We start from the raw sequence: 24,993 nt of genomic DNA on the forward strand, positions 1-24,993 counted from the left end.
CCAGCGATTGCGAGCAGCCCGGTGGCAGTGGGCTCGCTTGCAGGAGCTGAGGGCTGCGATCGTGTACTCTGTGCTTTTAGCGCGCTGTCACGCAGATTTAAATGGTGACGCGCATTTATTTTTAAAATCGTATTTTTTCTAACCCACCTGTACTGAAAATCCACAGGTACTCTTAACCTTCTACTTTGCTTCCTAGGGGCCCGGTCGGGGCTGGCTGGCAGCTGATTCCACGCTAGGCTCCCAGCGCTAGTGGCCGCCATCTTGGTTTGGGCTGGTTCGCCCAACCCCACTCACGCCACTCCCCCCACGCTGCTCCTCCATTTAAACGCCCCCCATGTGTCAGCGCAGCGGACGAGCGCAGCGGGTGCGCCGCAGGCGCGCCGGAGTCACGCCAGAGTCCAGCCCGTCTGCGCCCGTCCGCGGCAGGACGGGGCAAGGGGCACTCCCCTATGTCCATTCGTTGACATACTCTTCCTCCGACCTCCTGTCCCTCTGGACTCCTGGTACCATCAGCCCACATATATCCAGCTTGCTGCAACACTTGAGCCTTTTCTCTACCCCTCCATCTACTGCCCCCACTGCTATATCACGTTTCACCTATTTGTCCCGCGCTACTTCCTCTGTTCTTTCCCCACCTCCCGCCCCTCACAAGCCCACCTTTAACATTACTGCTGCGCTCCTTAACACCAGATCAGCTGTCAGTCATCAGTATGAGCTCTATGATTACCTTGACACCCATAATCCTGACCTTCTGTTTATAACAGAGACTTGGCTTAAGGCCGACTCCCTACCAAATGTCTTAGCAGCACTCCCTCCCTCATATTCCATCGTTCGAGCAGATCGACCGGAGGGTAGAAGAGGCGGTGGAGTGGCCCTCATTGCTCATACCGACCTTCACTTCCAGACTCTCCCCTGTCCCCCCATCCCTGAAGTTGACTGCCTGATTATTCGTTCTACTTCTCATGCCACTCCCCTAACTGCTGTTCTTATCTACCGCCCCCCTAACCCCACCCCCACCTTTGTTTCTTGCTTTCAGGACATCCTTGCTACCCTGGTCATTAATAACTCGTCTGTACTGGTCCTGGGTGACCTTAACTTTTGGCCCAACGACCCGGCCGAAAGCTCTCAATCCAAGGAGTTCACCGATCTTATGACCAGCCTCAACTTTACTACCCATGTTCACAGTCCCACCCATGTGCATGGCCACTCTCTCGACCAGGTTTGGACCCTGAACATCCCCACCTCCTCCCCTGCCATATCCCCCTGCACTTGGTCAGACCATTTTTTAATTTCCTTTTCCCTTGCCTTAGCCCCAGTGGCTAAACCTCCCCTTCCCAAGAACACCTGGGTTAGAAAATGGGGCAAGGCAGACATGCCATCCTTCCACTCATCCCTAGTCAACGCCTGTCCCGATCTTTCCGGCCTCGCCGCCCCGGATCAGTTGGCCACTATCGATGGGTGGCTGACCCGTGCTGGCGAAGACTTCGCCCCCTTGAGGCGGATCACGGTTAAGCGAGCTCACGCCGCTAACCGTTGGTTCACCCCTGACCTCAAGGCAATGAAACTGGCCGCTCGCAGAGCAGAGCGTGTATGGAGAAGAGAATACTGCCCTTTAAAAAAAAACATCTACCTCTCCGTGCTTAAGACATACAAGCAGGGTATCCTTGATGCTAAGACCCTGTTCTATTCCAACAGGATATTGGCAGCGGAATCTCAAACTAAGGAGATTTTTGCCACAGTTCACGAACTCGCTTCGTCCAATAGAGCTGTGGCTTCCATTCCCCCCTCCCAACCGCTTTGCGACTCACTCAACGATTTCTTCGTTGACAAGGTCGCAAAGATTAAAGCCAACATTCCTCTCCCTTCCCCCACTTTTACTAACCCTTCCCCGCCCGTCATCACGTCTAAACTCACTTCCATTCCCCCCTTAACCAAGGCCACGCTCTTCCCCCTGCTTCAAAAGGTAAAGTCAGGCTCCCCCCTTGACTTTGCCCCCGCTCACATCTTAAGAGAAATCTTCCTAAACTGCCCCACTCCCCCCCTCACACTTTTGAACGACTCGCTCAGCAACGGAGCGGTCCCCACTGCTCACAAATTCGCGGCCATCATCCCCATTCTAAAAAAACCTGGTGCAGATCCCTCCTCCCCTTCCAACTATCGCCCCATCTCCCTCCTGCCTTACTTGGGTAAAGTTCTAGAAGCCCACGTGACCAGCACCCTGAGCGCCTATGTGGAAACCAACCACTGCCTCTCTACCAGGCAGGCGGGCTTCCGCCCGCTCCACTCCACCGAGAGGGTGGTGATCTCAGTGATGGACAGCCTACGCGAGGGCATCGACACTAATTGTCAGCAGGCCCTCATCCTTCTAGATCTGTCCGCCGCTTTTGACACGGTGGACCATTCCACTCTTCTCACCCGTGTCAAGGCGGCGGGCATCGAGGGCCTGGCCCTCGCTTGGCTTGAGTCCTTCCTGAGCGACAGGGCTCAGGCGGTTCACCTAGCTGGTTTCACCGCTGCTCCTCGCAGGGTTGCTTGTGGAGTCCCCCAAGGTTCCTCACTTTCCCCTCTTTTGTTTAATTTATACATCTACCCTCTAATTTTTATGTTACAGCAGCTCGAGGTCACGGTGTTTAATTACGCCGATGACCTCCAGCTAATTTTCAACCTTTCCCACTCCCCTTCCTCCTCCCAGAACGTCCAGTCCGTCATGTTGTTCATCCAGGACTGGATGAACTGCAACCACCTCAAACTCAATCCAGACAAGACGGAGTTAGTCTTGACTGGAGGTGGTTGCAGTCCCTGGTCCCCCTCCCACTGGCCTTCCTCACTTGGTGTCCCTCCGCTTCCTGTTCCCAAGGTCAAAACCCTTGGCATTCTCCTCAATTCCTCACTTTCCGTTCACTCACAGGTTTCCTCAGTTGTTTCTTCTTGTTTTTTCTCCCTTAGAACTATTAGGAAGATCTCTCGTTTTTTCTCTCTGCCTGCGTTAAAAATCATAGTGATGGCCATGGTGCTCTCGCGCCTTGATTATGGTAACATCATTTACAACGGCGCCCCAGCCTACGCCATTCGCCGATTGCAGCTAGTGCAGAATCAGGCTGCCCGCCTGATCCACGGCCTGCCTAAATTCCATCGGGTTACCCCCTTAATGCAGGCACTGCACTGGCTGCCGGTGAAAGAGCGTGCCCTGTTCAAACTCGGCTGTACCACCTTCCAGGCCAAAATGGGCACCGCCCCGGAGTTCATCTGCTCCGCCATCAAACCCTACTCACCTGGCAGAGAGCTCCGCTCCTCCCATCAGGCCCTGCTAACCATCCCCCGTTTCCGTAAGAAAAAGGCCGGAGGAACAAAATTTGCAGTTCTCGCTCCTGCGTTCTGGAACTCCCTCCCGACCGAACTCCGACTGACTTCCTCCTACATAGAGTTTCGGAAGGGTCTTAAAACTCTGCTCTTTTCCCAAGCCTACAAGGTCTGATCCCCCTCCGCTCCTGCCACCCCCCTCGCAGTCCTAAAGCGCCAAGAAACCGCACGGTAGTAGAGCACTATATAAATGTTTTTAAATTCAAATAAATTCAAATAAAAAATGACCAGACAAGACCCTAGTTACTCCCAGAGACAACATCCAGGGATAGTAACAACATACAGTGTAGGGAAACTCTGCCTCGAATGGCTAGGATCATCCACACTGGCTGAAATTAAGCAACACTTATCTTTACTTAAAGATGGTGCTGATTTGCGCGATTTTATTATGGGACCACGCAAACAGCGTCAAAAGCGTTTCATAGCGACCAGTATCTATGCTGCATACAACGAGGCTTGGAAAGTCACACAAATTGAAACAGCTGAAGAAATACGAGAAATTGATCGTATTAATTTGGAAAAATCACTTTTTGTAGTGGACAATGGGTTAATGACTCTGTCCTCCAGAATATATTCGTTGGACAATATTGTATCCTCTGCCTTTGATATAATAGACAGAGACTTGCTAATGTTACAGCATGGCCAGTCGCAATTACGTTCTATTGTACAATTAGGCTGGACGCTGCAAAATCTTCGTTCAGGCTATGTGCCTTGGCATTTAATCAACACAACGTCATTGTTTTCCATTTTTAACCTTACTGATAAACAAATCAGTTTGGCACAGAAAGGAGCAGACTATACAATCCTGAGCATCGAAAAACTTGAGAGATTACCATTGACAATGTCAGAAAGTCCTGTCATTGAATGGATAATACACGGAATTATCACTATTCCGATAACAACTTTCCGATTTAAAAAGTGCCTTGAATACATACCTACTGGCCAGTATGAACGATTGGGTAAAGGATATGTTAAATCAGCATGGAAATTACCATACACACATTCATGCTATAGTGACAGCGACAAAAATGTATTTCTTAGTGGTGAAAACTGTAAACGTTCACTAAGCGGTATACTTTTGTGCCAGGGTATTAGTTTACACGGAGCCTGTGAAGGTAATACTAACAACCTTTCATGCCACCAGCTTGTCACACCTGCAACTCAGATAGAGCCCTTCTTTATGCAACTCGCGAATGGGAGTTACATTCTAAGAACGGATCACAGATGTTGTGGCCTTGTGCCAGGGAAAAGTTATCTCGTAAGCGTAACTTCCATGGTCAAATGCTGTATGCAAGCATTGTTCCCGAGCGGGCCTGGAGACATAGAGACTCCCATCTGGCCTCGTCTGAATCTCTATTCTATACGAATTGATACTTTAAGCAAAATGAAGTTTGTGCTTTTGCACACAACAGTGCCCATAACGTCATCAAAAGAGACGTATGATCTCCTAGTTGCAAGGACAGCTACGGAGGTTCATGACCTTTTATCAACAAATTGCCCCGTGCATTTCGTAGAAATGTTGAGCCAACTCCTAAACATGTCTAGTGCCACAGGCATCCCAGGCATATTTAAAACGATTTTTACAGGACTGCTAACACCATTTCAAGCAATTCTGGGAATCGTTCCAAATTTTGTCCACTCTGTTTTTGGCGGCATACCCCTATTTTTGGGACTTGTAGCAGGGATTTTATTTTTGACCCTCCTGCTTCGATATGGCAAGCCACAGCTCAGACATGACTCCCATGGGAATGGAAGAAACAATCCTAGCAGTGCGCTACCGGGACAGAATAACTAGTGTCCTTGGATTGGCCAGGCTGAGAGATCTAAACATGACCTGGTTCCTTTCATTCAGACCGATATGGCAAAACTGCATCTTACCTGTACTTCGATGTATGCTATGCGGAGATGAGTGCGTGTTGGACACCTGTCTTTCACTTCCATCAGCAGTACCAATGGATATCGATACTTTGCTAAGTCCGATAACGGCTCACGCATTGTGTTGTCCCCAGCGGCTACCAATCCTGATGACGGCATTCGTTGAGACTCCTGTGCTACGACTAGGTGATAACAGTGGAGCGAGTGACAAAAGCAACATCACCCAGGTACGACCTTCTGTGAGCATTGCTGATCCCGACTTTGATGACAGCAATCCTTCTCACACCTGCCAAGTTACAGCACTATCGAATTTGGTCGAACTGTCACCTGATTTTGTAGACCAATTTTTTGAGAGCCTGTCTGATATGATGTTCTCACCCGAACAGAAACAATAACTTTAGAGAAGCATTCCGACACACAGCGTTCCCATGAACTCTGAATTCGGCCTTCAGTTTTGAACAACAAAAACTGCTAAATGCGTTGGAACTCTATTTTCCCCGTTCAAGCAATATTTCTTTTGAATTGAACATTTTTTAATATTCACCTTTTTTTTTTGGCACGAAAAATTCTTTGCTTAAAGTAAAACTATTCATAGAGAACAGAAGCTTCAACTTCTATTTCTAAACACGTCTAGAGACATAATAACTTTACACCAGCCTTTAGCAAATTTTATTGCAATGCATTTATATGTGATGAAATTATCTCGCCCTTCTTCTGTTTCAGAGATATTTCATGTGTAATTCTTTTTGCATAATCGTTCATTGATTTCATATGCTATAATTTTTGAATGATTTCTATGCTTCAAAAACGTACAGTACCTAAATTTTCACGTATTACAAATATGCCTATTTCAAATGCATATATGTATTTTGGGGTGGGCAATGTTACACATGCATCTTATTGCTCTAGTTTTAGTAATTTGATGGACATGAATTCGTGGAGTGGGTGTTGCGTTCTAATCTAGGACCCTGATCGATACTGTGACCTTATGCCCCTATTCGGCTATAAATCCATTTATTCCCTATATTGGCATAACCGTTCAAGTGCAATATTCAGAAACTCGTCTCTGGCCTCACACGAACAGAGCCACATTTCAGAATAGCTTTCTCTGCCACTTCCTTTGCAACCAATTAGTGCAATGACATAGCAGAAGTTACTATCTGAGATTCCTAGATTAACACTCCGAGTTCTTCAACAAGATAAAAACTCAGCAACCTGGAAATCACCCCTTGCTGTGTTTTGATTAGTAATAGAACTCTAATGAGCACTGATAGACGATCACTTCCTAGTGACAACTTTATTGACGTCTTATGTCCAAAAACTTACGTCAAACAAGGCACCTTTCAGGTATAAATATTACCAACGTTGCCTTAAGCAAACGCTGCTGTCTCGTTGCTGTTTCGCTGAAGCTGATGCTGCCAGCTGTCTCGCTGCTGCTGAAGAAGCTGTCATGCTGATGATACCATAGCTGCTATCGCTACTGCTATCGCTGCTAACTAGCGAACGATGGTGTGGTGAACTTAGGAGCTGAACAGCCGTCCCCTGCAAGAGCCCAGCAGATGCAAGCTGCCCGCGGACGCTGCACCTCCTCCTCCTCCTCCTCCTCCTCCTCCTCCTCCTCGACGCGCTGAGAGAGACGCTGTCTTTTCTCCTGCAGAGAAATCCAACTCCGGCGTTTCTAGTCTACCCTTGCGGGTGACTGGGATATCGACCCCCTGAAGGAGATACCAGACCTCCATCATTCTATTCCAGAGGTATGGTGTTGACTAAACCCTTAGAGAGAATTCTTGAAGCAAACCTTGGCAAAACCAACTTAACTTAAAGCTACTTACTTACTCCCCCTCCCAAGTATTAGGCTTAGGTCAGGTACACTGGGGTAGGCGTAGTTAGAAGCACCAGTTGAGTATTTTAGCCTAATGTATATATGAATGTATATATGTTTTATTCATTTTAAAGCATTGTATGGCTAAGAAACCATATCAATGCTTTTACAGTATTATTTCGCAATACTCATCTTACTGTACGTACTTTTTATAATAACAAGTCTTGCAATTGTGGCAATTCATTTCTCTTGTACGAGAAGAAAGACTGTTCAATAAATGTTACCCTTTATTGACAAACGCCCGTCTCTCTATTCTCTACATTATGTGAAAGTAATCTGCACAACCACTGACTGAGTAAAATAACTGTCTATTGTTTCACACGACCCTAGAGATTGACTCTTGATCTGAGGAGCAAAGTTGTCATGTTGCACGGTTGTTGGAAAACTGAATCCCTTCTTGTCTGTGCCAGGGAAGCTGATCACTTCCTATACAGTCAAGAAAGTTTCCAGTGACCTCTGAGCTAGTTGGTAACAACCCCAATTAAGTTTAACATAGTCAGTGGAGGCCTGGAAGATCCGCACTTCTTCGTCGATACTACTGTTTATGTTATTCCAATGCCCAGGGCCTATTGGGAAAAGGAATTAGTTACTTACCTGTACACTATAGTTCTCCAGTATTATCTTTCATAGATTCACATGCTTGTATCTTCCCCGTCGTCATGGTGGGAGTCTCACGGTAACAGAATGACCAAGCAGTATCATAGAGAAGAAAAACTGCATAGAAAAACCCCATAGGGGCTGTACTATTTGGTAACCAGACCATTTCTTTGTTTTGGTCCAAAAGCCAGCCAATCAGAATTGCTGCCCTGCCCTCACACTCCCCAGCAGCAGCTTCCTGCCTCAGATTTCCGTCCCCGAGTGAGAGACATGGATAAATACCGAGAACAAGATCTGCCTGAGAAACGGGGAGGCGGGCGGGCGCATGTGAATCTATGAAAGATAATACTGGAGAACTATAGTGTACAGGTAAGTAACTAATTCCTTCTCCAGTATTACATCTTTCATAGATTCACATGCTTGTATCAGAGTAGTAAGCAGTGCTCACCATACTTGTAGCGTTTCCAGGACAGAACACAGAAGGAAGCTCTGCCGCAAAGCAATGATATAACAGTAGCTAGTAAAGCATCAGCAATACGATAAATGCATGTATAAGTACAAGTCAAAGCACTGTATAGTAAAAACAATATGCCATTAGACCATACCTTACTGGAATAGACGCTTCAGAACAGCCTGTCCCACTGCCGTGTCCTCCTTCCACGCAGTGTCTAGACAGTAGTGTCTTGTAAATGAATGCACACTCTTCCACGTTGCTGCTCTGCAGATGTCTGGCAGTGCCACTCCTGCGAACAAGGCCATCGAGGTTGCCATCTTCCTCGTTGAATGTGCATGCACTTTAAAACATAGCGGCTTCCCCGCTTTTTCGTGACATTTCAGGATAGCTGAGGATATCCATCTAGCAATACTCAGTCTCGACAATGGAAGACCTTTTCTCTGCCCTTCAAAAGCAATGAATAATTGCTTGGACTTGCGGAACGTTTTTGTCCGTTCAATGTAGAACTTTAGGCATCTTGAAATGTCTAGAGAGTGTAAGGCTCTTTCTGCTTCCGAGGAAGGCTTGCTGAAGAAAGTAGGTAAAAAAATGGGTTCGTTGAGGTGAAAAGACGTCGCCACCTTGGGAATAAAGGTAGGATATTTTTCTCAATATAACCCTGTCCTGACGAAATTGTAAGAAGGGTTCCTCCACCGAAAAGGCCTGGATTTCGCTAACCCTCCTTGCAGATGTTAAGGCGAGAAGGAGGGCTGTTTTCCATGACAGGAACTGCAAGTCTGTCTTATGTATGGGCTCAAAGGGTGGCCTCATAAGCTGCGATAGAACTGTATTGAGGTGCCACGGCACAGGTGGGCGTTGGATGGGTGGGAAGACTCTAAAAAGCCCCTTGATAAATTCCTTTATCACTCTGGATGACCAGAGAGATGGTTCATTTGGCTTCCGCCGGAAACGTGATATTGCTGCTAAGTGCACTTTAACCGAAGCATGCGACAGACCTGACTTAGATAGTGAAAGCAGGTAAGGCAGGATACCTTCAGGCTGAACCTCAAACGGATGCAAGTTTTGTCTGTTGCACCAGTGGCAGAAACGGGTCCATTTTGCTGTATATGTTTTGTTTGTCGATACAGCTCTCGCTTGTGAGAGAATATGCCTGCATTCTTGCGAAATATCTAGATTTTGAAATTCCCGCTCATGAGGTTCCATGCGGACAACTTTAGAGAGTGTAGGTCCGGATGCAGAATCTGCCCTTCCTTCATGGAGATGAGGTCTTGAAATGTCGGGAGCTGGATCCTGTCGCCCCTCGACAATTGAAGGAGGTCTGAAAACCACGCCTGTCTTGGCCAGGCTGGTGCAATCATTATAATCCGGCACGGTTCCGATCTCATCTTGCGCAGGATGCGCGGTATCAATGGGAACGGAGGGAACGCATATGCAAACCTTCCTGTCCAGTCCATGAGGAATGCATTTCCCATGGAGTCCTGTTGACGGTACCTGGACGCAAAGTGAGCGCACTTTGAATTGCTTTGAGTCGCGAACAAATCTAATGTGGGAGTGCCCCACCTTTGAAACAAAATGCGAATCTGAGTGTCGTGTAGTTCCCACTCGTGTGTCGCATTGGGAGTGCGGCTCAGGGCGTCCGCCCGAGTGTTGAGGACTCCCTGTATATGCTGAACTTGGATCGAAATTTCGTTGGTTATGAGCCATTTCCAGATCCTTTGCGCCAGTGTCGACAGCTGTCTGGATCTCGTCCCGCCCTGTTTCAACAGGTAAAACATGGTCGTGGTGCTGTCCGTTTGGATAAGTACTGACGATTGTCGTATTCTGGGAAGGAATGCTTGAAGCCCTAGGAACACCGCCTTGAGCTCCAACATGTTTATGTGAAGCTGTGCTTCCCAATCTGACCAAAGGCCCTGAATTTCCAGCTCTTGAAGATGCGCGCCCCATCCTTTCAGCGAAGCGTCCGTCGTCATCACGAAGTCGTGATCTCGAGGAATGAAGCTCAGTCCCTGATCCAGGTTCTTTAGGATCTTCCACCATGACATGGCCACCTTCATACGGTTCGTGATGGTAATGCGATCCTCGAAGGTTCCCTTGGCCTGTACCCACTGTTTGTCGAGCTGTTCCTGCAAAGGTCTCATTCGCAGACGACAGTTTGGTACCAATGGGATGCAGGATGACATCATCCCCAACATGGACTTGTAAATCCTCACGGAAGTGGACTTTTTTGCTTGAAGGGAAGCCGTTAACCCCCTGATCTTTTTCATCCGATCTTCGGAAGCATAGGCTTTCCCTGCTCTGGTGCATATCCATGCCCCCAGGAACTGTATGCCTTGGGCCGGAGTCAGCGAGGATTTCTCTAAGTTTGTCCTCAGGCCTAATCGCCGAAACAAACGGATGCAACTTTGTAGAGCTTTTGCTGCTTCCCTGAAAGATGGACCTGTCACCAACCAGTCGTCCAGGTATGGGTAAATGTAATGCCCTTGCAGTCTTAAGTGGGCCGCCACCGGGGCCATGCATTTGGTGAATACCCTCGGGGCTGATTTGAGTCCGAATGGCAGGACTTTGAACTGGAAGTGGCGACTCTCCACAACAAACCTTAAATACTTCCTGTGCTTCCGATGAATGGGAATATGGAAGTACGCATCCATGAGATCCAAGGACGCCAAGTAGTCTTTGTCCTTTAACATGAGTAAGATCTCTTGCAACGACAACATTCTGAAGGGTATCTTTTTTATGTATAGATTGAGATCCCTCAGGTCCAATACCTGTCTCCATTTCTGGGTCTGTTTCTTTTTGATGAGGAAGAAATGCGAATAGAAGCCTCTCCCTCTGAGATGCTGTGGTACCTCCTCTATGGCACCCTTTTGCAGAAGCGAGAGAACTTCCTTCTGCATTTCTTTGCGATGACGGTTGGGCCTGAGTACTGGGGGGTGGTCCGGTGGTATCTCCACAAATTCCAGCGTGTGGCCCCTGCTTATGACATCCAAGACCCATTTGTCCGATGTTATGGACATTCAGTTGGCGAAGTATTGAGACAGATACTGGTCGTTGTCCGGGATCTTCCGTGTGGGGAGCGCCTGCCTGAAGTCATTGACGTCTATTAGACTGCTGATTTTTCCCCCTGGCGTTGGGTTTACCTCTGGACTGTTGCTGGTAAGTGGAGTTAGAGGATCTGAACTGGTTGTTGGTGTTAAACTGACGATATCCCTGCTGATTGTACGGTTGATATCGGTTGGACTGAAAAGAGGGTCTTTGATTAAATTGGCCTCTTGCACCCCTCTTCCGAAAGGACTGAAACTTTCCCTGTTGAAGAGATCCTAGCGCTCTAGCCGTATCCGTGTCCGACTTTATGCCTTGCAATGCTTCATCAATATGTTTCCCAAACAGATTTTCCCCGTCAAAGGGCATATCGACAATCTTCGCCTGCACTTCTGGTCGAAAAGAAGTCGCCTTGAGCCAGCCCTGTCTGCGAAGCGAAACCGCCCCGGCCATTTGTCTGAAGGCCAAAGACGAGACATCCATGGCGATGTCGATAGACTCGGCGGCCGATTTTTCTCCTTCTTTGAGAAGGGCTGCCGCTTCTTCCTTTCGGTCCTCCGGAAGCGCTGACAGTATGGGTGCCAGATCTGACCATATCTGCCTGTTGTAACGACCAAGCAGTGCCATAGCATTTGCCGCTTTAATGGTAGAGGCTGCCATGACCGCAAACCTCTTACCTGCTCCATCCATTCTCCTCCCTTCTTTGTCTGGTGGCACTAGCGAAGTAGCCACCGGGTTTTTAGAATTTCTTTGCGCCGCCTGTGTCACAACTGATTCCGGCCTGGGATGTCCAATGAGGCAGGCTGCCGTAGATTCTGGAGCTCTGTATTTCTTTTCAATTCGCGGAACTGAAACCGCTATAGAAGCTGGTGTTTTTAGAATCTTGAGGCCCTCCTCCCAGATATGAGGAATAATAGGAATTGAGCGAAGTGACCTTTTGTTATCATCCTTGAAATCGTACAAGAAACAATCAGTCTCTTGCACTTCCACATCTAGACTGAATCTCTTGGCCGCCCTTTCCATGATATCATGGAAGCCTCCGATGTCTTGAGGGGGGGAGGTAGATTTGAGTGGGTCAGGTGATGCAGCCGATGGCAAGACGTATTCGTCCCATTCCTTCCCCGAGGCATCATGAACCAGCTCTCCGTCTTCGGGCTCTTCATCTTCATCGGAGTCCGTTAGGTCGTCCCTTATAGTAACCACCTGCGGAGATTTAACTCCTTGATCTTGAGGGGCAGGTGCTTTTTTAGGTGTCTGCGGAGGAGGCGTCTGCGTAACTGGTTGCGAGGAATTCGCCTCTGGGAAACGACGATAGTAGTCGTTTAGCATCAATCTAAGATCAGACACAAGAGTGAGGGGTATAGAAACCGTCTCTTGACGTTCCTCCTCCCGTGAGTCCACGTGCTGCTCTTCTTCATCATCATAATCACCAGATTCCTGGAATGATTCATATCTGGAAGATTTTGGCCTGTCCCTGAAGGAATAACTTTCCTCCTCATCCGTATCTTGGCTTTTTATTTGAAGCTGAGAAGGACTGTAGGCGGCACCTGAGGACTCCTCTCCATCTGAATCCTGCTCCAACAGCGATGATGGCGGTAAAGGAGAAATCTTTGTCCATGAGGTGAACTCTGCTGATTTACTGATGGTAGCCGAACCTCTCGTCGACTGAAAAGAGCGGATGGAGATCATGGTCTTCGACTGAGGAGAACTGTACGCTTTAGCCGATGAAAGCAAGATTTTCGTCGACGGAACCATCGTCGACGGAACCATCGTCGACGGAACCACCGTCGACGGAACCACCGTCGACGGGACCACCGTCGACGGGACCTTCGTCGACGGAACCTTCGTCGACGGAACCTTCGTCGACGGGACCTTCGTCGACGGAACCATCGTTGACGGAACCATCGTCGACGGGACCTTCGTCGACGGGACCTTCGTCGACGGGACCTTCGTCGACGGGACCTTCGTCGACGGGACCATCGTCGACGGGACCATCGTCGACGGGGCCCCCGTTGACATCCTTGACATCGAACCTGTCGTCGACGGAGTCGTCGTCGTCGACGGTCCTTTCGCTGACAGAGACATCTTACTCATCGATGTCGTTGCTGTAGACGTCGTGGTCGTCGACGCAGCCTTAGATCCTGTCGTCGACGAGGCTGTAGACGACGGAACTGAAGTTTTCACCACAGACTTAGGAGCAGAAGCCATCGCACTGGTAGTAGATGCAGATCCAGGTCCTTTAAGACTTGACTGCTTCTCCAGAGGAGTACTAGTAAGAGATGATGTCGATTTTTCCTTAGACTTACTCCTTTTAGACTCCACTTTCTCCACAGAAACAGAGGCCTTTCTTTTCTTGGGAGTGGAGTGAGAAGATTCTTCCTCAGAATCTGAGCCTGATGTGGCCTTCTTCTTCTGAAGCCATAACAGTAATCTAGCCTCTCTGTCACGTTTGGTTTTGTCAGAAAATTTTCTACAAAGCTTACAGTCCTTCACCAGGTGTTTAGGGTAGAGGCAGTAAAGGCAGTCCTCATGTGGGTCCTCAGAGAAAAGTCTGGCCTTCCCACAGGATCTGCATGGCCTGAACAGCCTCTTTTTAGAGCTTTCAGCCATCATAAGCAAGATAAGTACACACAATACCTCAATTTAGAAGGCAGGAAACAAGATTCCAAAGGGTCAAAAGTTCACACAGGAACAGAAGAAAACTGAGCAGAGCTCAGGGAGACTCCTTTCTCACACGAAGGCGGTTGGAAATCTGAGGCAGGAAGCTGCTGCTGGGGAGTGTGAGGGCAGGGCAGCAATTCTGATTGGCTGGCTTTTGGACCAAAACAAAGAAATGGTCTGGTTACCAAATAGTACAGCCCCTATGGGGTTTTTCTATGCAGTTTTTCTTCTCTATGATACTGCTTGGTCATTCTGTTACCGTGAGACTCCCACCATGACGACGGGGAAGATACAAGCATGTGAATCTATGAAAGATGTAATTCTGGAGAATAGGAACTACACTACAACCTATTTGTCCGATGTTATGGACTGCCAGTGGAGGAGGTGATATTGAATTCTCCCTCCAACTGGACACCCATGGTCTTGCAGAACCAAATCCGGACGGTTTAGAGGCTGCAGCTGCTGGGGGGAGTGGCAAACTACTTCTGGCTACCATTTCCTTAAAGGCCGGAATGCACCGCGTCCACATCCCACACAACTTGGGCAGTCTGTGCAGGACGGTAGCTGGGGTATGGCTGACGAGGTTAAAAACCCCTTCCTTGGCCTCGAAAGGGGCGAAAAGCAGACTGGGCACGAGGTGTCACTAAGAGGCCCAGCGGCCTGCCTTAGCCCGTGAGTCCTTGAAGTGCTCCAGTGCTGAGTCTGCCTTCTCCCCGAAGAGATGACTCCCATCAAAGGGCATGTCCATAAGGTTGGCTTGGACATCCCCCGAGAAGCCAGATATTCTCAGCCAGGTGTAGTGCCGCAAGGCAACCATCGACAAAACAGTTCTACTCAGCGATTCAGTCGTTTCCAAACCACACCTAATGGTAAACTTTGCTGCATCTCTCCCATCTTTCACTCCCTGGGAAAGCACGCCCCGGGCCTCCTCTGGGACCAGTGGAAGCACGTGCACAACCGTGTCCCAAAGGGTGTGGGAGAAACGGCCCAGTAGGCATTCAATGTTCACCGACCACAATGTCAGACTGGCAGAAGAAAACATCTTCTTCTCATGTGTGTCCAGCCTCTTAGATTCCCTGTCTGGGAGGGGCAGAAGGGAATGTGCCGTCGGACGTCTAGGCTTGGACCACCAAGCTCTCAGGAGTAGGATGTTGACTGAGGAACCTTGGATCACCCAGTGCAGGGCAATGGAGGTGTGCTATAATCCTGTTCACAGGAGCCCCTGTGCTAGGATTGGACCATGAACCTAGAAGGACATATGTTAGTGCCTCATTAAAGGGCAAATGGAGTTCAGATGAAGAAGCTCCAGGTTGAAGCACTTTAGTCAAGAGAGTAGTCTTGACTTGCATCAAGGGCAGCTCTAGGCCAAGGACCTCTGCTGCCCTCTTTAGCAGAATAAGCCCCCTCCTTAGCCATAGTAGGTACAGAGAGCATACCAGCATCTGGAGAGGTGTACAGACAACTGACCTCAGCAAGCTCCTCATACTAGTTCAAATCCTCACCATGATAGTCCAACTGTAGTTTGAAAGTGTTCAAAGACCCCTCCCACTCTTCTCCCATGCCTGAAACATCTTTAAAATGTACAGGCAATGACCCCGAGCCTCTGGGCTCCGTCAGTGCCAGATGATTCGGGCGGCCCTCTGGGAGCATTGACATCGGGGTCGGCACCAGGGAAGGTCTGTTGGCAAGGCCGGCGCCAACCCAAATCCAGAATCAGATCCATGAGGCCCCACAGGCAGCAAGAAGTCTCTATCAGATAATTACAGCAACCAGAGCACTCCCTCTGGTGACAGTTGTTTGTAGGCCATTTCCATATTCTCTACCCCAGGCAGCTTTGAATTCAAAGCAACCATTCTACATATTGTAGAGATGTGAGGAAAGGCAGTCCACATCCACAATATTTGCATACAATTCTGTATATTTTGGTAACATAAAATCACTTGCACCAGCAGATGGGGCAACTTTGCGTTTAGCAAGTCGTGGCAGAAAAAAACCTTTTCAAAACATGTCAAACAATGTCAAAACGAGATGCACAATGACAACATCACCATTAGTTAATAACACTCTTCTTTCTCAGTACAGCTTGGTAAGCACTTTTGCCAATAGGTGTGATTGGTTGCATTACACTTGTTCAGTGTCAGAAACATGATGCCTATGATCAGGTTGGAGTAGAAGACATGCAGCTGCCTCTCAAAATGGTGACCCGGCCCAGTTAAATGCTGCGCATGTCTTCATTTTGCAGTGGCGGCTGGTGACATTTGAAAGTGGGAAGGCGTAAATACTGCACTGTGGCGAGTGAACGTAGCGAGCGAGCCCAAACCAACTAAAGGGGTTCGGGGGGGGTTCTCCACCGAGAAAATTTTGAAAAAAAAGTGGGCAAATGGTGCATTTTCAAGCAAATTTGAGAAAGAGGTGGCTTGGCGAACACATCTCTGGGAGCAGCCAGACAAGTCTCTTTGCACTTGCACAGATACATCACTCTCCCTGCATTCACATAGGCATACTACCCACCCTTCACTCATAGACCCATTACTCACCCTTGCCTGACACATCACAAAGCCTGCATTCACCCATCCGCATCACTCACCCTGGACTCACACAGGCACACTGCTCAACCTGCACTAACACAGACATCACTCACCCTTCACTGTACTGCACTCAAAGATGCACACTGTTTCACTCTCCCTACACTCCCAAAAGTAGACTGCTCACCCTGCACTCAGGTCACACCACTCATCCAGTGTATTCACACCACTCAACCCTCACTCATGAGGGCACACAGCTCATCCAGTGTACTCATACAGCCACACAACTCACTCTGCGCTCACACATACTCACCATTCACTGTTGGATGCAATCGATACACACCCAATAACAGAGACCGGTCTCCCTGCTCTCGTGGTAGTCTCTCAAATCAGGAAATCTGCCTAGCTAGTCCCCGAAAGCATACTAGGTTTCCCCATTTCCGGGTTGCCGCCCTTACATGACCTGTAGCATACAGGCAGGTCTCACAGAGCTCGGGACAGTATCCCAAAACAACATATCTGCTTACTTAGATCCTAAGAAAGCCGATAAAAACAGATCTAAACAATCCATGGAGTTGTTTATGCATTGGGGTGCCTACGTGAACCCCACATGATGGCTGAAAGCCATTTTAAGTTCTTGCACGCAAGATAGACGCGACATCAACTGGTGATAGACCTTCATCCCTCATCCATGCATCCCGAGCCTCTGATGACAGTGCCAGTAACTTGCATAAATCCAGGTGCAGGGTACAAATACCCCTCTTTTGTACATAAAACCAATGCCTTTCATAAGCTGGCTGCACCTGCCAGAGGGTTTGAGTGTCCCTACCTCACTGAGTTGACCATCAACAGTTGGGTACGTTCTAACAAAACATACAAAGAAAAAGACCTACAAACTATCCCTCCACCTCCCAGTGAGAATTTAAAGGAACAGAGACATGTTCGCCAAGACTTTCATGCCGGGGGCGATGGAGGGATGCAGGAAGTGCTGCCTTCTTTTTATTCTACTCTCCTCAAAGAAGCAGATTCCCAGACTTCTCCTCCTCCAAAACGGGGGCAATTCCAAGCTGACAGCAGCCCTTACGGATATAGAACACATTGCACCATGAGTGTCGCCATCTATATCTGCTGCATCCGTCTCCTGGCCATGCCTGTCTTTTTACCTCATTGGGTCGCCATCTCAGCTCCAACTGAATCCCCATCTGATCCACCAACCAAACTTCTTGTGCCGATATCCCCCTTCCCTCCCTCCTTATTATCGTCCTTCGCTTTCCAATGTGTTTCCTCTCTCTCTTACTTAATAATTAACTTTTCTTGCTTGACCCCCAACCCTTGTGCCCCCCTCACCTGCTTCCTCCTCCGGGTCCCTGCAGCACTCACCTGAGCCGCACTTACGGTGTGACACACCTGCCTTGATCAAAACGGAGGAAGGACTAACGAGTGTTATACCTTGGCAGAGACAGAGGAAGGACTAATGAGAGGCTAGGGCAAACACCTGCTTCAATACAGAATGAGGACTAATGGGAGCGTGTGGTGACCCGCAAACCCATCATTTATTTATTTAGTTATGTGGTATTATATAGCGTGGGCATTACACGAAGATGTTAGAGCAGTGCTTGAAATGGAAATAAATGTACCTGTTTGCTGCTAGAAGTTCCAGTACTCTCCGACTAAAAGCATTGCAGCAGTGCTGGTCCCTCTAAGATCAGAGTGCAGGTAGTAACTGACAGTATCTGCCCATGTAAAGTGCTGTCAGAGGGTTTTACAGCACCGTACATAGGAACAATAATTCACACCTTCTGTTACATATTGAGTGTCAAGGTGTAAACAGGTATAGACGTAAGCATAATTTGGCGCTGCAGATGCCTCGGGTTCAGTGCACCTGGAGAAGCGGAGAAGGAGAACTCTGCATGAAGGAGAAAGGAGAGGCCTTGAGAGTGCGGGACAGTAGCAGAAATGTGGAAGGAAGAGACATCATTGTGTGTAGAGGTTGAAGTGCATAAAAAATTATGGAAACCAAGACGAGTGCAGCGAGGATCTGGTCAGTAATTTCGGGAATATGCAACAAGCAGAATGGGAACTGTTGGTGTGAAATGATAAAAGATCACACCCATTGCAACCACTGACGGTGTGAGTGAAGAAAGCTCAAAGAAAGAGCTGAGGTAGGGGAGGAGGCAGTCACGGCTAATACTCGCGGGTGGGTCGCGCAGGGGCAAGGGGAGTTTAAAATTACAATTTAAAAAAAGAAAACTTAATTTACCGGGCCGGGGTCCCGCGTTGGTGCCTTCAACGTCTTCTCAACAGGAACAGCTGTGTCACTGGAGTGGCAACCCCTCTCAGTCAATACTGACGCTGCTTCAGCAGCGCCAGGATTGGCTTAGCAGGGATACTCGCCCCCAGCCCGCCGTTTAGGAGACAGGGATTGTGATGTTGATCAACCCTCGCTCTCTTAATGCGCTGCTGCCAGTCAAACTCAACACTAGTGCGCATGACTGGCTGGTCTGAAAAATTATCTGACCTAAACCCAGCATGCACACTTGTGCTGCTGCCTGCTGTCCACTCCGCGCCACCACCTGGCCTGACAATGCATGTTAGTCAGCATGATGCCGGACCGCCCAGCCGCTTCAGACTCTGAAGGGGGTGGGCAGTCTGGTGTCAAGCTGACTGACATGCATTGTCAGTTCAGACAGCTGCCGAGGGAGCTGCGGGCGTGTCCGTGTGGGTCAACACCCCAGCGCCCTAATGGACGCACTGCCACTGTCATTTTGAACTGGGGACATTATGAACCGCATCATACCTATTGAGGCACCTTGGTGATATAGGAATGATTAAAACTACACTACACAAATGCAAAAAAGACTAACAAGGATACAGCCAAGGTGTAATGCGTTGTTCGAAAACAGAATTTGCACGAACAAGAAGTGAACCTTGAAATAAAAATCTATCTTTTCTACGGTTATATCATTTTTCAGATTGAGACAACTCTCTCCCTTTTTAATTGGTTAGCCTAAGATTGCAGCTTTCCACCCTAGGGATGGGAATGAGTTTGATGGGCTGAGGTTTGGGTATGGTACCAGTTAAGCATAATGCTTTAATATTTCCAGTGACACACGCTATTTTACGGCAAAAGTGGATATTATGCCACTTGCTTCCTTCTTCTCCTCCAAATGAGTTAGCAGGTTAACTGTCGGTAGTGGGTGGGATTTCGCAGGGAACATACGTGCAAATATTACTACCATACGTAAGTGCAGTATACTCACTTCTCCATGCGAAAAGCCTAAAACTTGGTACAAACACACAGACAGGAGCTTTGCATTTCACGTTAGAACAGGGAGTACTCTGTAAATAACTTTGCAGTGTTCGAAGTGTAAAATGATTTCAGGCCTCACTTGGTAGAGAAAAGTATCCGAGAACATTAGTATTACTGCATTGCTATCAGTAATCACCTAATGCCGTGGCTCAATGGCAAGTATTATACATTTTCTCATTCCATAGCGAAGCACATCAGGTAAAACATTGACAGTTATGATTTAGGATTGTCTGTAAGTGATTCAGAACTATTTTGACCTATTATTTTGTCATAAACAATGTTTCTAAAATAAAAATATATTGATATTTTTAAGGTGTGTAACAATAAAAAAAACTGCCACTGTGATGCAGATTGGGCCCCTCCATTTTGTGACAAACCAGGCTTAGGAGGCAGTTTGGACAGTGGACCAATTAGACTTGCAGGTGAGTGAATATGATACATTTATTTTTAACTGTCTTAAGAGATAACTGTGTATGCCTCTTGTTTTAGAATCAACAGAACAGAGAACGTTTTTAGTGCAGAAGTTTACAGTACCGCTTTCCACCCATCCACTGTTATTTTCGCAACACTATCTGAAATATTAGACCATTTGTTGATCAGATAAAATGTTTTGTTTGCTTCCCCCATTGGGACTTGGTGGGGATTTCGCTGCTTGGGGACGTGTGGGTTGGGGATCACATGCGCTCCTTTTCTGACCTGCAATACAGACATGCCCTTTGCCACTCCCAGTTTTATAAATACTTACAACTCCGTCATGCTCTCCACGCACACCATCCAACACCCACCTCTCTCCCGGAATTTAGCCCTCTGGAAGCCCAGGTGATGATGGGGAACCTGGGGAGTGGGATGTGTCCATTATATACCGAACACTGGTAAACAATTGCCCTACATCTCTAGATCGGCTTAGGGAGCGGTAGGAGGGATGGATGGGTCCTTTAGAAGAAGCGGACTGGCGGGACGCTCTTATGGCAACCAAAAGCCTGACTACATCCTCTAAGTTACGCCTGGTCCAACTTTACTACCTCCACATGGCGTACCTCACCCCGGCACGTCTCTTCCGAGCCGGCATGAGAGCTTCCCCGGCATGCGCGCGCTGTGCCTGTACTCCGGCGGACTTCTACCACATGGCATGGTCATGCCCGGCCCTTGAGCCGTTCTGGATGGGGGTAGAACTTGAACTCACACGGGCCCTGGGGTTGGAGGTCCCCCACAACCCGAGACACTTGCTGTTGGGGGTATTTGATGGATTAGATGGCTCTAGGGCTGACAAGCGTTTCCTGGGGACAGCTGTGGCGGTGGCGCAGCGGGACATTGCAGCGAGTTGGTCCCAGACTGCGGCCCACACGCTGCGGAAATGGAGGAGGGGCCTGAATTGGTGTGGGATACAAGAGGAGTCTCTTTTTGAGGCCCGGGGTTGCCCGGAACTGTTTGGTAAAGGGTGGGGCAAATGGTTTGGCTTATTACCATCTTGAAGGTCCATGTCTTGCTATGTTAATGTGGTATATGGACCCTAAAGTAACTACTCAGGGTGATCGTACTGTGTTTTGTTGTCGCCAAGGAGGGGAACTGTTGTAACTGTGCTTTGTGCTTTGCTACCAATGAATTTATTTTCTCCAGAAAATTCAATAAAAATTGATTATCAAATTATATTTTATTGTTTGCAATTAATTGAAGCAATTAACAATAAAACAATCTCACGTACACAAAAAAGCAATGTTCCACCCATTCAACTCCATTTTTAAATTAAATATTTTGTCTCACACTACAGTGCTCCTTAAAATCCTTTGGTTGCCATGGCTGGCCCTTTAAAACAGAAAGCAAAACAGAGTAAAACATTGCTATCGAAACCATTGCTCTAATATTTATATACTACTAAGCCCACATTAAAGTGCATGCAGAGTCACCCTTCCAAAGCTGATCCTTTTGAGGACTTGCCTAGACAGATTTAGCAGTTTGCTGTTAAAGGCCAATTGTGAACAATACAGAAAACTGAATGGGCTTTATGGCAGTCCCTTATTTAAGATAACATGGTTTGTCTATCTTGTTTCTTTGCTTCTGATTCAATAGCTTTTGTCCCTATTCTTGCGTTGGTTTCCCCCAAAGAGCATTTTGGTTTCACCCTTATGTGATTGGTTGAGTTGTATCCTTTCTCTACTGCCAGAACATAAGATTACAGTCTGTGAGGGACTATTTCCTCCCCATTTCTCTGTGATCCCACCGTCTTTCGTGCTCCCGCTCTCGTTATTAAAAAATGAGTTCCTCTGGCACCTGCTTGCCCTCCACTGCTATAACGCTGGTAGCTAATTGGAATGGCTTTCAAACCAATATAAAATGCCGAACCATGCATGTGTGTATGTATGCCCAAAAGGGTTACTTGGGATTTTTTTATTTTTGCTTTTAAACCATTCAAGTTGGTCTCTAGCAGCTGAACGTATGGAGGCCATCTTAGAATACTTTTCTTGAAGCCAAATATAAAGCATTTCAATATGGATGCTCTCATGGACACCAGAACCATGAGGACACCACTTCCTGGGCGGCTGGTGGGGAGGAGCAGGAAGTGATGAGGACAGGAAAGAGAGAAACAGAAAACTCAAGGACCTGGGGACGAAGTGGAAGGAAGAGGACCTGCTCGTATGCATGGCCCGTGATTATGCCCATACCTGTTTGCAAAGAAATAAAGAATACAAAGGCTAGCAGCGGCCCATGCAGGGAAGAGTGGTAGGGCAGAGGGGCCCATGTTTCGGATAGGCAAGCAGAACACAGGAGTCAAGGTGCCTTTGTCAGCAACAGCCTGTGCAGGAAAGAGAGGTGGGGCTGGTTGTGGGGGGCAGGGGTGGGAATTTTGACTGGCGACAATAAGGGGAAATTAATTTTTATTTAAATTTCCCTCGTGGTCCTCTGTTGAAATCCTCCGCCCCCCCACAACCAGCCCCACTTCTCTTTCCTGCACGGGCCGTTGCTGAAAAAGGCACCTTGACTCCTGTGTTCTTCTTGCCTCTTCGAAACAAGGCATCTAGTAAACAAAGGTGAGCAGAGGAGCGAAGACAGATCCCAGCCTCATCTCCAGAGGCGATGCCTCCATTAGGGCATTGCCACACTCATAAATTGGCCCCTACTACATGTAAATAAATATTTATTAATACACGTAAAACTTTCAATTTGTTATTCAGCCCAGGGCAGTCAGCCTTTAGCCATGTTGTGGGGCGTCGGCTGCTCTTAAGGAGGTGGGGCTCCCATTTACATATTAGCAGCATACCAGTGGAAGTGAGCTTATGGCACAAAGCGTGCATGTTGGGTTGGCCGTCTGCCTTTCTCCGGCCAACTCGACACACAGAGGAGAGGCTTCTCTCCACCTGCACAGTAGGGGAGCGGAAGTTGATCAAAGCTGCAACCTGGTCTCTTAATGAGCGGTGAGTTTGCCTGCACAAGCCAATCCTGGCACTGCTCTCATGCAGCATCTGGATTGGCTGAGTGCAGTTTTTGTACATGTGGGGAACTGCAGGGTTGGGGGGCTCTTCCCACGGAGCATGACCAATTACTGTAATGGCTAATTGTGAAGCCATGCAGTGATTGGTCATTTCTTCAGTTTCTGGGGAGGGCTGCTCGGTCAGCCTGTCTGTTCCTTCCCACTCCCGGTGTCAGCAAGCGAGAAGGAGGCAGAACACACGTGACCTCATGCTGCTGCGGCCAGGCTTGAATCTGTCCTGAGTGACTCCTCTGAGCCTTGTGTGGTCATGAAGATTCCTCAGTGGAGTCATGCTAAGTGCCCATTTATGGTCGAGGAGATGAGGCAGTTCCTCCTCCTTGGAGAGATGAGACGTTGCATAGAAAACCAGCAAGGAGATAAATTGTCCTATGTGGAAGGGTGTGACTACTGTGTGAAGGAACGCTGCTTGATTAGTTTGTTTGGGACCACTAGGATGACTTGGTCCCAGTCTCTATTGATCTTCTTGAATACTCTCGGCATGAGATGAGGGGCAGAAAGACATGCAGGTGTCCCGGCCTCCAATTCTGGTGAAACGCATCTTCGAGGGAGAACTGCCTTGGGAATGCCCATGCGCAAATGTGTGTACTCTGCAGTAGCAAATAGATCAAGCCAGGTTTCTCCCCATTGTTGGAAGATGCTCTGCAGCACCTCTGAGTGTAACCACAGTTCGTGATATGATAGCCAGTGTCGGCTGAGTATGTCAGCTCCAGTGTTTAAAGATCCTTTCAGGACCTGGATCATCAGAATGACGCCCTTTGCATACATGCACTTCCAAAGCCTTCTAAAAGAACCCACAAACCCACATCACCCTTTAATACCACATGTTGTTCATGTTGTCATGGGCACCTGCACCCATTCCCCTTTGATAATCTGGAGAAACACTTTCAGTGCCAAGCGAATCACACACAACTAGCAAGTTGATGTGGAAGTGAGCCTCCACCACAGACCGGAGTCCTCTGATCTCCACCTTTCCCAGGTGACCTCTCCAACCTAGCAATGATGCAGTCTGCTGTCTATCCAATTGCTGTCAAGCAGCCACCACTGCAGACCTTTTGGACTCTACTTCAACATCTGGCTGGAGTCTGACAGGTTGTTTGATGCTGAGCCTACTGACACTTCAAATCCCAATACAGAGCCTGCATTGCCACCTGTTGTGATCCAGAAGCAGGATGCAGGAGGTTAAGAGGCTTAGAAGCCTCCGAGCCACTCTCAATGGGACCCAGGTCAAGGGTTGAAACATCTGGATTACAGCCTGAATGTCTTGGACTCGTTGAGGCAGGCAGATAGCTTGAAAAAGTACTATATCCAGGATGGCTCAGATGAAAAGGGAGAAGCTGTGAACAAGTCAGGTGCGACTTTGCCACATTGATGGGGAAAACCAACAATGACAGCAGGTCGGCCATCATCTGGAGATGGCTTATGACTGCTTGAGGTGAAGTCACCTTCAGTAGCCAGTTGTCAAGGTATGGGAAGATTGGTATACACAATCTCTGCAGATGGGATGTGACTAACACCACCACCACCACCTTTGTGAACACCCAAGGTGCACTGGTCAGGCCAAAGGGGAGCACAAAGGATTAGAAGTGCTCTTGGCCTACCTGGAACTACAGTCCAAGAATAAGAAAATATGCCTCCTGCAAGCCGAGTGTCACCATCTAGTCTCCTAGAGCCAGGGCAGATAGAACTTGGGCCAGGGTAAGCATCTTGAATTTGTTCTTCTGGAAGAAGTTTAGAGGACGAAGACTGAAGATGGGGCATAGGCCTCTAGCTAAACTTTAGGAGAGTCCGCACACTCCCACTGAA

General features: G+C 48.1%; 1 protein-coding gene across 1 annotated transcript in view; it reads left to right on the top strand.

The window, feature by feature from the left end:
• ADAM12 (ADAM metallopeptidase domain 12) overlaps positions 1-24,993 on the top strand; it is a 364,066-nt gene that overhangs the window by 63,362 nt on the left and 275,711 nt on the right. Inside the window, exon 5 of the mRNA XM_086919547.1 lies at positions 20,017-20,125. Within this exon, the coding sequence (XP_086775673.1) occupies positions 20,017-20,125 (109 nt within the window). The remainder of the gene's footprint in view (positions 1-20,016; positions 20,126-24,993) is intronic.

The sequence above is a fragment of the Lissotriton vulgaris genome, chromosome 5 (assembly GCF_964263255.1).
Source record: "Lissotriton vulgaris chromosome 5, aLisVul1.2, whole genome shotgun sequence".
NCBI lineage: Eukaryota > Metazoa > Chordata > Amphibia > Caudata > Salamandridae > Lissotriton > Lissotriton vulgaris.